Source organism: Physeter macrocephalus, chromosome 9 (genome assembly GCF_002837175.3).
Source record: "Physeter macrocephalus isolate SW-GA chromosome 9, ASM283717v5, whole genome shotgun sequence".
Taxonomy (NCBI): Eukaryota; Metazoa; Chordata; class Mammalia; order Artiodactyla; family Physeteridae; genus Physeter; species Physeter macrocephalus.
Window position 1 is genome coordinate 32740838 of NC_041222.1, and position 13275 is coordinate 32754112.

The 13275-nt window shown below is 39.8% G+C and overlaps 1 protein-coding gene across 6 annotated transcripts in view; it reads right to left on the reverse strand.

The window, feature by feature from the left end:
• TLE4 (TLE family member 4, transcriptional corepressor) overlaps positions 1-13275 on the reverse strand; it is a 152233-nt gene that overhangs the window by 103204 nt on the left and 35754 nt on the right. For 4 of the 6 annotated variants that reach the window (XM_024126816.3, XM_024126815.3, XM_024126812.3 and 1 more), the window contains one exon: positions 2716-2790. The exons of the other annotated variants lie outside the window; for them this stretch is intronic. In XM_024126816.3, the coding sequence (XP_023982584.1) occupies positions 2716-2790 (75 nt within the window). The remainder of the gene's footprint in view (positions 1-2715; positions 2791-13275) is intronic. 6 annotated transcript variants of the gene reach the window in all.

The window sequence follows — 13275 nt, forward strand, 5'->3', positions numbered from 1 at the left end:
TTCCATTAAACACAACTAGCTTACTGTCACGAGAACAAGCCGCCTCTCCAGGTTTCGGGCTCACTTCAGCTTTTTGCATTTAAACTGCATGGATCACTGGTTTGGCTCATTTACCAATGAAGGGAGAATAATACTGCAGAGTTAAAAAGGTGCTTCATCAGATTTCATTAAATTTCGGAACATCTGCGCTTGTCTGGATGGTGTGCATACACATAAAACAGACACATATGCAGTGAGAAATAAATGAAGGTCTGCAGGGGCTTAGGTGGGTCTTTGCCTCTCAGGAGGAAAACTTTCATTCCCTGGGTGCAGAAAATCACTGACGACTACCTAAAAATCAAGTCACAAAAATCTAAAATTGACCTCTCATCACTTTTGGTAGCAGGTCAAAATACCACCACCTCACAACACAGCCATGCCTAACCAGACACAGAACAGCAGGTGCATTTAAAGTTCCACAATGTTACAACTGAAAACTACTGGACACAAGGCACTAAGCAGGGCTGAAACAGACAAAGACCGAGAACAGCAGCCACAGAAATGCATCAAGCGAGTTGGGTGTAATGGGGCTCTTTCCTTCTCACTTGGTTTGTGGCTCCCTAAAACTGCTGGGTTTGTTTTTTCTATTTCTGCAATCTGTTTTGCAGAACAGTCAGATGATGTGATTTTGATTCCATTTTCTGCTCAGATACAAATAATTTGGAATTGACACCAGATAGCATGCAGCCCTGAGTTAGTTCTTCAAATAAGTTTTTAGGTCACCAAATTAAATTAGCTTTGTTTTAATAATTAAATCCATATATACACCATATCTGTCAGTTACTCGGCTACAGTCTAATAAATCATCTTCTCCCTGAGAAAAGGCCATCTGCCATCCCATTCAAAACAAAGTATGTAAATGAAATAGATATAAAACAGTATTAAAAATATACTTGATGTGATCAAAAAAAGGGAACTTGTTCTGCTTTTACATCTTCCCTCATATTTTTAAGCAACATCCAACACAAAACAATGTGTTTTTGATTTAGATTCACCTCACCACTGTACCGACAGTAACTAGTAAGACTCAAAAAAGAAACATAAAAGCATTCTGTTTTCCTAGAAAGGGCTGCCAACCAGACAGGATGGCTACGTGTATTTTAGCAGTTCATACAAAAATAAACACCAAGCCAGAAATGACCCAGGCAGCTCTTCTATAGGTCCTCACCCACGTATCCTCTCCTTCGACAGCAGACTGCATAGTGGGTGAGAAAAGGAGGTTCTATCCTTAGAGACCTTGGGAGATTTGGTAATCGAAGTATATCCCAAAAGGAATACAACATGTGCTTCAAGCAAACACAGCTGGTATATACATATACACTAACTTTAAAATTAAAGCTTTCTCAACGTTAAAGAAAGAAATTTTTATACTGCCGTTTTCTGGAATTTTTGGAAATAAAAACTATCGTGAAATGTATTCAGCTCTCCACCACCCCCCAAACACAAAAAATATACAACGAGTCTCTACATGGCTTGTTCTGATTCAGCCTCTTCTTTCCAAGGGGTACTTCGAAATAAAGGTTACTCTTTTCCATTTATTATGTCTTCTAATTTACTACTGGTATTTTCTTGTGGTCAGAGGGACACAAAATAGAGCTCAAAATAGCCCATTAAAAACAAGCTGCAATCAGACTATTGCTCCACCACCATCAGCAGCCATCCCAGAGTTCTGATTTCCTTGTTAAAAGACAGAGGCATAATTGAAGCAATATCTTCACTTCAGATTGATTATCAGGCGACCCTTATCCGCATCTTCACTCAGCAATTTGAATTTTAATGAAAGTAAATGGAATAATTAGCATTTCAAAGTGTGTTTGATACACTGAGGGAGAAAAAAGGGAGAAGACTTTTCTATATAATCTATACACAAAAGAAAGTATTTGGGAGGGGGCAGAAAGAGGAAAGTACAGTTGTAGTGTCTTTATTAGAATAACCTAAGGAACTGCTCCTAAGAGCTGCATAAACAGAGATGTGAACATTGTGCTTTTCTCAGCTAAGATTTTTTGCCTTTATCATTTCTAAGTTTTAGCACCTTATTTTATTACTGGTTACCTTAATCGGGAAGAACAAAAATATAAGTGGAGTTGGAGTGATTGCTCAAACCTATGAATTCCAGCAGGATTTCTATGCAACGTTAATGGTACTAGGAAGGATTTTCCAACTGGGCCTCTGATTTTGCAAAAAGGTGTAGTTCATCTATTATTTCTACTACCAATGCACACTAGTCCTTAAAGAACCACTCATCACAGGGGAGGAAGAGTAGCAGGGAGATGCGAAAATGTACATTTTACTTCACTAAAAATGGTATTAAGATACGCTATATTTGAGGAAAGATAAAAGAAATCAGGTCATTTTAACATCAGGGCAATGTGTGTCTTTTTACTGGCAATAGGCTAGCAACAGAGGCTGATTGCAAAGCAAAGAAATATTATGAAAAAGAACTACCCAGTCTCCTTAGGGGGAAACTTTTCAGGAACACTGTCAACTTGAATTGGTGAGAATATGTCCACAGTTTCTGACAAACTTCACGTGAGACTGAAGGCAAAGTGCTTCATTTCACTTTGTGGTCCTCTATTGCCTTTTGCCCCTTTGGTTGAACAAAATTTAAAAGGAGAGCGAGAGAGAGCTGATAACAAACACTAAGATGATCAGAGCTAAAATGGAAAGGCCACGTACCCCAATGATGGCGTTCAGCTCTGCCATGGTCACCTGCTTGGCCCGTTCCACAGCCTGCACCACTTGTTGCTGGTGCTATAAATGAAGATCAGAAACAGAATACAATTATTTGTTTTCTAGTCAGTCAAGAACAGCTTTTCCTAACAGGTCCTCTAACTTTAATTACATGCAAAACAGGATTCAGGGGTCTCCATATTTCAAATAAAAGCTCTTGGGTGGTGGATGGCTAAATGTCTAGGGTACCTCTGTGTCTACAGTGCTGAGAAGTAACTGGACATCCAACTGCAGGGATCATCCCTGCGCCCCCATGAAAGATGCTCCCTTACAACTGATAGAAGCAACTTAAATTTTACTTCCAAGTCAGTGGTGCACTCTGACCCAACATCTTCCACAAATACTAACAAAACAACACAACCCATCTCACCTGCTTTCTTTGTCTTTTTCTCTGCCACTTACATAAGACATGCTTTGAAAATATTTCCTGCAAGTACTTATTAAGTTTCCACCTGGTATTTGTTAGAGAAGACACTAGAAGGACATATAGAATTCAACGTTTACGTTTCTTCTGTAAATGTGAAAAAAGCGCTCATATTTTCATTCCTGTCATGAAGGGTTGCATATTTAAAAGATATTAAAAATGTACAACTCTTGCCAGCAGTAAAGTTTAAGGACTTCAGGTATTTTTTTTTAATGCAATAGGAAAACTAAAACCTCCAAGTTTAAGTGAGTTTTCTTTTGAAAACTTAGGACGGACAGCATAGGAAAATACCTCTGACCACGATGAAGTTCTAAAGAGAACAAGCAAGATCTGATTTTAATAATTTTAGTAATATTAGAAAAATTAAACAGCACAGAAGTCTCTGCATGAAGGCACTCACATCTGGACACACACAAGTGCTTATACAGTACCCCCAAAATGTAAATATTATTCCCAACTAAACACACTTGAACACTCTAGTACACATACACTCAAATTCAGTCTAAAATAGGTCCCTTCTGTACTTTTTTCAACTTGGTTTAGTGAATGAAGAGCCAAAGAGACTGTGCTGTGAAACAGGTACTCCTCTCTGTGGCTGCGAAGAGTCTTGTTTTGGTTGATTCCAGCTGAGAAATGTACTAACATTCTCTACTGATTTGAAGTGAGTACGAAGCTCAACTATCATACTGCTTAATACACAGAAAGAGCTAAGCCATCAGTTATATGTGAAATTCCCCTTGACATACCTGGTACTACATTGAAAAGCCCCCAAATATACAGTTACTGGGATTAACTAGGGTGGCCACTATTTCCACTTCCCAGCTCTGTAGGGGTAGTGGGGGAGGTGATATGGGAAAGGAAACTGCTTTAAATTAGTTTATCTACATGCGGTGTTTTCACCCTTGATTTCCTAATAGAAATGTGTATTTTATGACTATTAATAATGCAAGGAAAACTTTCAAATAACAGATCACTGCATTTTACACTTTTAATGGACTCTGATCATTAAACTCTACACACTTTGATTTTTTTTAAGAGTCTGTTTCAAAACAAGGGCTTCAGAAGCAATCCCCAAAATCTTTATAATAGATATCTCCAACCATCCTTACTCTTTAATAAAATATTTACCGAAGTGAAATAATTCATTTTCCTCTTTCTCTGAAAGTAAAAATCCTAAAGATTCATGAAAACACTAGAAGGAACAGGGAGATACAGTCGATAAAACGGACAGTAATAGCTGTTCTCTCTTGAAGCCAACCTGACCACGTATGTTTATTGAGCATCTACCATGTGCCAAGCACAGAGCTCGTATTTAGATTTAGGACAAATCTGGTTGTCAGGGTAGTGAAAACTAGCAGTATCTGGAAAGCAGAAAAAACAAACAAACAAACAAAAAACATGTAGGACGACTCTGGGAATTATCTAATACTCAAAGTGAGTTTATGGACAAAAATTTTTATGGAATTTTCTACCTTTTACTTTCCAACACTCAACAATGGCTGCTCAAAACTTCCATGAAACTGAAGGCCAAAGGAACACATGTACAGTTATTCAACATGCATACCTCTCATTCCATTCACGCATCCATTCGTTCAACTAAAGTTTTTAAAAGCTCTTACTCTCTGCCTTTCTGTATATTACTTAAATACCTCTCCATATTACTGAAATATCATCTACTTTACATTAAGTATTCAAAGAACAGTTCCATGAGACAGAAATGCAGAAAATACATCTAGTTAGGGCCTTTCTACCACGAAGGTCGCTCAATTCTTGCTCCATAAACTGGATTCCAACTGCCAAGATGAGCAAAGATGCCTTAGGCAGTGGGGATATCTTTCTGACTTGGCATTAAAATCAGGTACATTTACTGAGAAAACCAGAAACACACCAGTGAACCGTTAACACTGACATCTGATGCTTTTATAGAAACTCTTGCTAAAAAGCTAAAATGACAATGGAAGTCATGATTCAGCTCCTTCCCTTTCTCTCATGGCAATGGCCATGGGCTAATACCATATCTGAACTTTACCTGCAGTTCAGGATTTTACTTCCCTATTTCTGCTTACAACCGTGAATCATGTGGTGCTTAAGGACTTTTTGAACAGAAGCTCCCTAAGGCAAAGAATGCCTCCTCCCACCTTGTGCTCTGAAAGCACCAGAAACACTCGGACATTGCTCACTCAGCCACAAGTAACACTGTACCACACACTGAAGAAGCATGAAGAAGGGCAAATGATCACAAAAGAACAAAATGAACACTAGGAGAAGAAGCCCTAAAGTACTCCCGCAATAGGACCCAAAGAGGCATTGTTTTTCCATTTTCAAATTTCAACATATAAACTCTCTGACTCAGAAAATATGGCAAGTTTTTCACATCTTCTTAGAACCGTGAAGGCGTTCCCATTATGCCTGCCATCTCTTCCCCTTCCTTCCCCTTCCCCATCTGCTCCTCTCCTCCCACTCCACCCACATCTCATTTCCCCTCCCACTTCCTGCTGGTCTCCTCTGCGGCCTCACCACAAGTGGTGACAGCCACTCTCGACCCAGTAAATCTGCAGCAGGAAGAGTCCCGTGGCCTCTCTCATTGCTCAAGCTCCTCGCTCAGAGATGAGTTCCCAGTCTGAACTTTCTACCAGCACCACCAAATAAAGTGCCACTAGGAATACATTAATAAGCCAAGGGTCTCTGAGAGAGGGGTCTCTAACTGGGATTTGGAGGAGAGAAAAAAATAAATAAATAAAACCTCAAATATGTATTCTTTAAAATACTGTGACCTGTAATTTTTAAAAATCCAAACAAACAAACAAAAACCTAGATTCTGATTATGGTTTCACGACTCTGTACATTTACTAAACATTACTGAATTGTACACCTAAAAAATGAGTGAATTTTATGATGCATAAATTACATCTCAATAAAAAACTGTGATTTAAGGAATACAAGCATGGTTGTAAAAAAAAAAAAGACCAGTAAAATGAAATACTATACGTTACATCACTTGTGATTTAAGGAATACAAGCATGGTTGTAAAAAAAAAAAGACCAGTAAAATGAAATACTATATGTTACATCACTTGCCTACTTACTTTCATCATCATCAAATTACTTTTTGCACTTGTTCAAAGTATTAAAAAATTTTTTTTTCCACACGAAAGAGACTAAAACAATATAAGCTTATAAGTCCAACAAAGCCTGCTGAGAAACTGGCATTAACAAACTACTAGAATATATACCTTAGATGTTGAACGTATGTTTCTCAGAAGAGACTACAAGGACAGTATCTGCCATGCCAATACTTTGAGGCATGGCAATAGATCTGGTACCTGTAATAAAAACTTTAATTTAAAAAACTATTATCACAACTTACAATTTTTTTAATATCCCTCTTATTGACAGGGGTAGTATAGGGGTAGTAAGGACAGATATGTAAAATGAACTAAAATTCTTATCCTGACATGTGGAAATGCAAAAGTGAGCAAGAGATAATGGCCGCCCCCCTCACACAATTCTCAGAGAGCATCTTACGATACAGAAACGTAGGATTTAAAGTACTAGGGAAGATTATTGGCAGGAATGGTCAGCACATTTCCTTTGGCATCAAGGAAAGGCTTTGTTTTCTTATTCATTCATTCATTCAATTATTTATTAAGCACCTACTGTGTGCCAAGCACTGTGGAAGGAACTGGGATTAATGAACAAGACAGTGAATTAATAATATTCGAGAGGCTTTGTAATTACAGTTGCAGGATAGTTTCCATGAAGACAATGACAGGATGCTATGAAATCACTCATCAGAGAAATATCTAATCAAATCTTAGGGTTGGAGGAAGATTCCGTAAGGAAGTGGACCGGACAACTGAGACCAGAAGAATGTGCAAGAGTTCTGCGAGTAAAAAAGCAGGGAGAAAAGAACTGGAGGCAAAGGGAACGGCCTGGATAAGGTTCCTGAAGGATAAAGAAGCTTGTCTGTCAAGGAAGAGAAAGAACGCGTGGCTGGAGGAGGAGGGAAGACTGCTCCCTAACTACTTCCCACACAACTCTGTCTCTAAATTCTCCTCCACAGTAGTGCACCCTCAGGTATTTGAAAATGGCATAATGCATGTTTTCAACTTTCTCTATTCCAGGTTAAATATCCCCAGGTCACTGGCTTTAAGAGACTCACTCATCCTTCTGGCTACTCCTCTGGCTGTGTTCAATGTGACTAGACACAATTTGATCCTGAGCAGATCAAATCCAAGTAAAAGTGTCACTCCACATCCATTAAGTCAGAGCCTTTTCCAGCAAGTCTACCAAGTTTATTAACACAAATGAGTTATAAATTTAACCAAAACTCTTTTAGTCAGTCTTTCCTAAATGGTATCCCAAGAAATGTTATTTAGGCCCACAAGAAATTAGGTTATTACTTATACAAAATACAAATTTAAAATTCACAAGGTGTAATTTGGCTAATAACTGGCAAACCGCTCGTCTTCTCAGAGCTTCAAATCTCAAAAGAGGGTAAATATGTATGCAGGCCTTTCCAAACAATTTTGGCTATGGAGCTTGGGATTAAGGCTCTCAGGAGACACCCTGGGAAATGTTGCCCAAGTCTTTCTCGTGCTGACCATTTGGCCTTGTTTTCTTCATTCTCATTCATATGCAGGCAAGGCATTCTTCACTGATATGTCCAATAAGCTCTACAAGTCCAGAGCTTTCCAACAGAACTTTCTGCAATGCTGGAAATGTTCTAGATCTGTGCTCTAGCCACATATGGGTGGATACTGAGCACCTAAAGTGTGGCTAGTGCGACTGAGAAACTGGATTTTTAACCACATTTAACTTTAATTTTAATTTAAATCTAGATAGCTACTTATGGCTATGGCTACTGTACTCGACAATGCAGCTCTAACTTAAGGTACCTTAAAGCTTAAGTCCAGTAATAATAATCCAACCGCTATCTAACTGAAAGTCAAAGAAATGAGTCAGTTTCTCAAATACACACTAATTTTTTTAGACACATACAGATAAGAGTTGGCATTGCTGCCTTTGGAAGGAGGCCCACATTTAAACCTTCAGAAAAAAGTTCTCCTTCCTGAGAACCATCTTTCATTTCCTGAAGGGAAGCAGGCCATAAGGATCTCACCAAATATCCAACTGTCAACCAAACACACGGCCATGCAGAACAAGTCAATCTGTCAACCACGGAACTTGGGACAGGATTATGCTCTCTGATGCCTCACTCAGTATTGTGAGAAAAAACATATTTTAAATGGCAGGCCACCCAGTGTAAAAATTAGAAAACTGGTCCAAATCCTCTAAAGCCCCAATCCAGGTGTATTAGTCACTTTAGGACATTCCTTAGATATACAACACTGTCAGAACACATTACCAACACTGATAAAATGGCCCTGGCTGGGAAGCAGACGTGTCCTGTAAAGGCTGCTGGCACTTAATGAATGATCTCAGGTCTTACAGGTGTCACTGCATACATATCAGGGGATCTCTGGTGATTTCAGCCAAGCTCTCCTACATCAAACCATGTTATCACAAGCCATTGACTCCTTACAAAGTTAACAAGCAGTAAGACAAGTTAACCTGGTGCCATTATGAGGCGAGAACACTACCACCGGTGCATGTAACCACTGTATCTTGTTCATTTCCTCCCTACGGCACAATATGAAAGTGACTGATCACATTTTTCAACTTCTATTTCATGATTATTCTACACATGCAAAATGTGGTTCAGAATAATTCAGTACCATATTAAGCCAGGTGCCAAATAAACAGCACTTGACATACAACTGTATCTCATAACACAGCGAAAGGGTTTGTTTTCCGTCAAATTAAAAGGACCAAATTTATGGAAAGTCCAAAATAGAAATTCATTGATTTGACTGGCTATCTTAGCCTATTGGAACTTAAATGCATATTATCACTACTATGTAATTGTGTATTATTTTCTACTATTTAAATGCAATGTAGAACACTCAAATTAATCTACAGAATTCTGGAGAAAACACAACTACTACTCATTAGAAAAGCTAACAAGGCAATAAAAACACAGTTTTGAGTTAGTTAAAATTAAAAATTAAATTTGCACCAGAAAGAATTTAAGTTGGAATGTTCTCTTTTCTCTAAGTAAATATAAGAATAAAAGTAGAAAGAAGGCTTAACATTTTCACTCCTAAAAATTCTAATGATCAGAGAACTTTGGTTAAACGTGCTCAAAAGAATGATTTGAATTCTTTTTTTTTTCATTTGTTAATATTCACAGATGCAAGGCAAAAAAAGCTGCTCACTCCAATCTGGGCTCCTCCACAGCCTCCAAGCAGCCTGCTTCTACTTACAGAACTCAAGGAACAAGAAAATTTAGCTATGGAATTGCAGAGGACTAGGGGAGGAGGGCAATATCCATCACCTCCTTGGCACTGAATGACTAGAAATTAGTTGTAACGACCTGCTGAAAACAAGGTTAAAGATGGATAATGCCATTTCTCCAAATCTAACGATGACCATGGGTTTAATAAATGGGAATTAGGAAGCCACTGGTCATAAGGAGCCACTTTCTGTTCTCTCACCCCGTCCAGTAAGGTACGTACATTTCAGGTTACTTCAGGCTGTGGCTGGAAATGGTTTGAGGCCCAAGACATTAAAAATGGATCAAGTTTGATGCTGCAAACCAACCAACCTGAGCTACTTTTTCTGAGATGTCTTAAAATTCCACAAAACCAAGAGTGACTTATCCAATATATCTTTCATGATTTGGAGGGGAGGCAGACTGTCAAAAATTTTGAGCCCATTTTCTCCAGTTTGAGGACAAGACACACGCACAAAAGAGTATGTCTGAGATAGATGAGGGGAAAAGAACTATAATTTAAGGACTCACAAATGTCCCACTTATAAGAAGCAGCTTCCTTAACAATAACTTTTTCAGCTTCAAGCAGCACGTTCCTTCCAGCAAGTCTACTACAAAATATGGCAGTCCTATGAGTGATCTCCTATATCCCATCCTTCAACTGAGAGGGGTCTTCAAAAATCTTCGAGCTTTTAAAAATATGGGCATAAACATAAGCTGTGTATCCAGACCTAGATGGCCCACAGGGCCTATCACTGTTGATGGGGGTTCCTTTTCACCCCCTGTGCACGTATGAATGATAAAGAATGCCTGGGCTTCCCTGGTGGCGCAGTGGTTGAGAGTCCGCCTGCCGATGCAGGGGACATGGGTTCGTGCCCCGGTCCGGGAAGATCCCACATGCCGCGGAGCGGCTGGGCCTGTGAGCCATGGCCGCTGAGCCTGTGCGTCCGGAGCCTCTGCTCCGCAACGGGAGAAGCCACAACAGTGAGAGGCCCGCGTACTGGAAAAAAAAAAAAAGAATGCCTGATGGGTGACTCTTTTTCCCTACAATTCAGACCTTGGAGGAGACTTCTATAACAAGAACTTTGCATTATTTTATATTTTATGTGATAGATTAAAATACAAGTTGTGTTGATTATATAGTCAGAGCTAGAGTTTGTCACATAAAGATACACCACTGGTTCAGTGTGATTTCTCTTCAAATCAACACTGGTAATAATAATAATGCTCACTATTTTTACTTTGTGCACAGCACTGTGTCTAGGAGCAATTGCTAGCTGTCCCTTGATATCCCTTCTCTTACATTAGTTTAAGTTTTAGGTGGGCATACTCAGCTAGACTACATTTCCAAGTCTCCCCTGCAGCTAGCTATGGGCAAGTAACTAGGCACTGGCCACTGCAAAGTGAGCAAACAATGTGAGCATCATCCACACCATGACCTTAAAAGAAAACGCACAAGTTCTCTCATCCTTCCTGCTGGCTGGGGCAGGACATGGTGATGCTGGGGACGATGAACGTCAATATATAAGGAACTTGAGTTTACAACATCGTGGAGTCACCAAATTAGATACAGCTGCTTCTATGCAAACTGTTATGTGAGAGAAAAACAAGGTTTTATTTTGCCTAAACCACTGTTCCTTTAATCTCTGTTAAAGCAGCCAATACCCAGCTAGGTCTTTCACATTATCACCAGTCCTCATATAACAACCCTATAGTGCAGGTATCCCATTTTTCAGATGAGGAAACTGCAGCCCAGAAAAATAAAGTATTGTGTTCAACATGATAAAAGAGGCAAGTGGCTAAGCCAGGATTTGGTCCCAAGTCTGCCTGACCTCAGGCTCTTATCACACTGCCTCACACATAACATAACTCTTCCAATGAACTCTGCTCCTTGTTAGGGGAGCAACAAGTTTCTGAAAAATACAAATGGTACTCTGAGGAAAGAAGACTTTAAATTATCACGTAATACATCACCATCATGTAATACATTACTGACCTACAGCCTATTAGGGGTTTGAAGTCCTCAAACGTCTTAAGAAAACCTTGTTAGTCACCACAAACCATACCCTGCCCATCTCAAAAATAAACTATTTTATAACCCAAGGGAAAAAAGGTACAAAAAGCACAACTGTCCTCAAAAAGCACAACTGCCCCCTAAGTAAGATCCTCAGCTAGTGCCCAACATTTGGTTAATGCTTAATCTAACAGGATAAGACAATACTTACAGGCTTTCCAAAAAAATAAAATATTCCCGCCCTTCTGAAAGATCATCTGTGTGGAGCTAACCACCCACTGTTGCAAGCAGCCCCTGGAGCTGCGAGCCTAGCTTATTTCACAGGAAGACTGCCAGCCAGCCCGCCCATTCACAAATATTACCTTCAACTCTTCCCAGTTTTTTACCGAGTCCCTCCCTCCTCTCCAAATGTCTTGGGACCCAAAATAAGCTGGAATAAAATTCATTTCCCAGAAAAGGTTAAAAACAACAACAACAAAAACTGGCATTTACTATCCGAAGTGCTTTACATTTTAATACATATAGTACACATTGTAAAAATGGGGTTACTCTCACCATCTACAAGAATATTACAACTCAGAGATCAACTTTCCCAATATAAAGCCAGTAAGACGCAGAGTTGGTCTGATTCCAAGTTAGCAGGAACACTGTGCCTTGCTGCCAGGGTGTAACAAGTGGTGCACAGTTTTCAATCTACATTAGAATCGCCCTAAAGGTATGTTCCTGGAAAGGGGGGACTGGGGGGCACTGGAGATAAGTCAGTACTTACTGGCATCCTTCAATTCTGCTGAGTGCTCAGTAAGGTCTAAGCGTCTACACGCTATATCCTAAAATCGCTGATAGAGAGCCCATCCACAGAAACTACTTGTAAAAACAAAACTAACTCCAACTAAGCCACCAGGTATTTTGAAAACAGCCAGTCCCCCAACTAGACTGAGAAATTTGTTTTTTTAGATCACAATTTGTGTAGAACACAGACCCCATCCCAAATCACTGTGTCTTCTGAGGCGAACTCTACAGCGTGAACACCTTGAAGAGTTGTCATGTTTTGGATCTTTGTTTGCCGGTTGGGGAGAGACGGGTGTTGGCTAAATTGGAAAATTAATTTTGGGAGCTAGAAGAGAATCACCCTTGAGGCAACCTAATATGCCTCATGGAGATTTTTAGCTAGTTCACAGCCCTGGGTTGTTTTAATTGATACTTTTTTCCCCTATAAGCACATCAGAGAGGAAGATAAACAATACACACTCTTCCAAAGGGCAATGACTAGAAAGAGGAGGGAGGGCTGGCTCCAGGTCCTCTCAGAAGGGAACTCTGGGCTTCTCAGCTGCTGCTGCTGCAGCTCCTACTACTGCCAGTCAACCTCAGGAGCCGCTCATTACTATGTGCTAAGCTGCACCAGACAATCCCAGGGAATCCTCACAGCAATCATACGTGTTCCATGCTATTATTAACTTCATCCTACAGATGAGGAAACTGAGGCTTAAAGAGGCAAATCACTTGCTAAAGGTCACCTAGCTTAACTAGGTTATAGTAAGCCACGCAATTTGTAACAGGGAAGCCAGGACTCGACCCAGATGTGACTGTCATCATCCCTGGCCATCCCTTGCTTAGGGAACTGCCAACAGGAAGTTGGTTATAGTTCCTCCTCAGCAATTGAGACCTGAAGTGAGACAGAGAAGAACTTCCCATTTACTGCTTTGAGATTTGCCTTTTACAGAAGAAATCTGAGGGC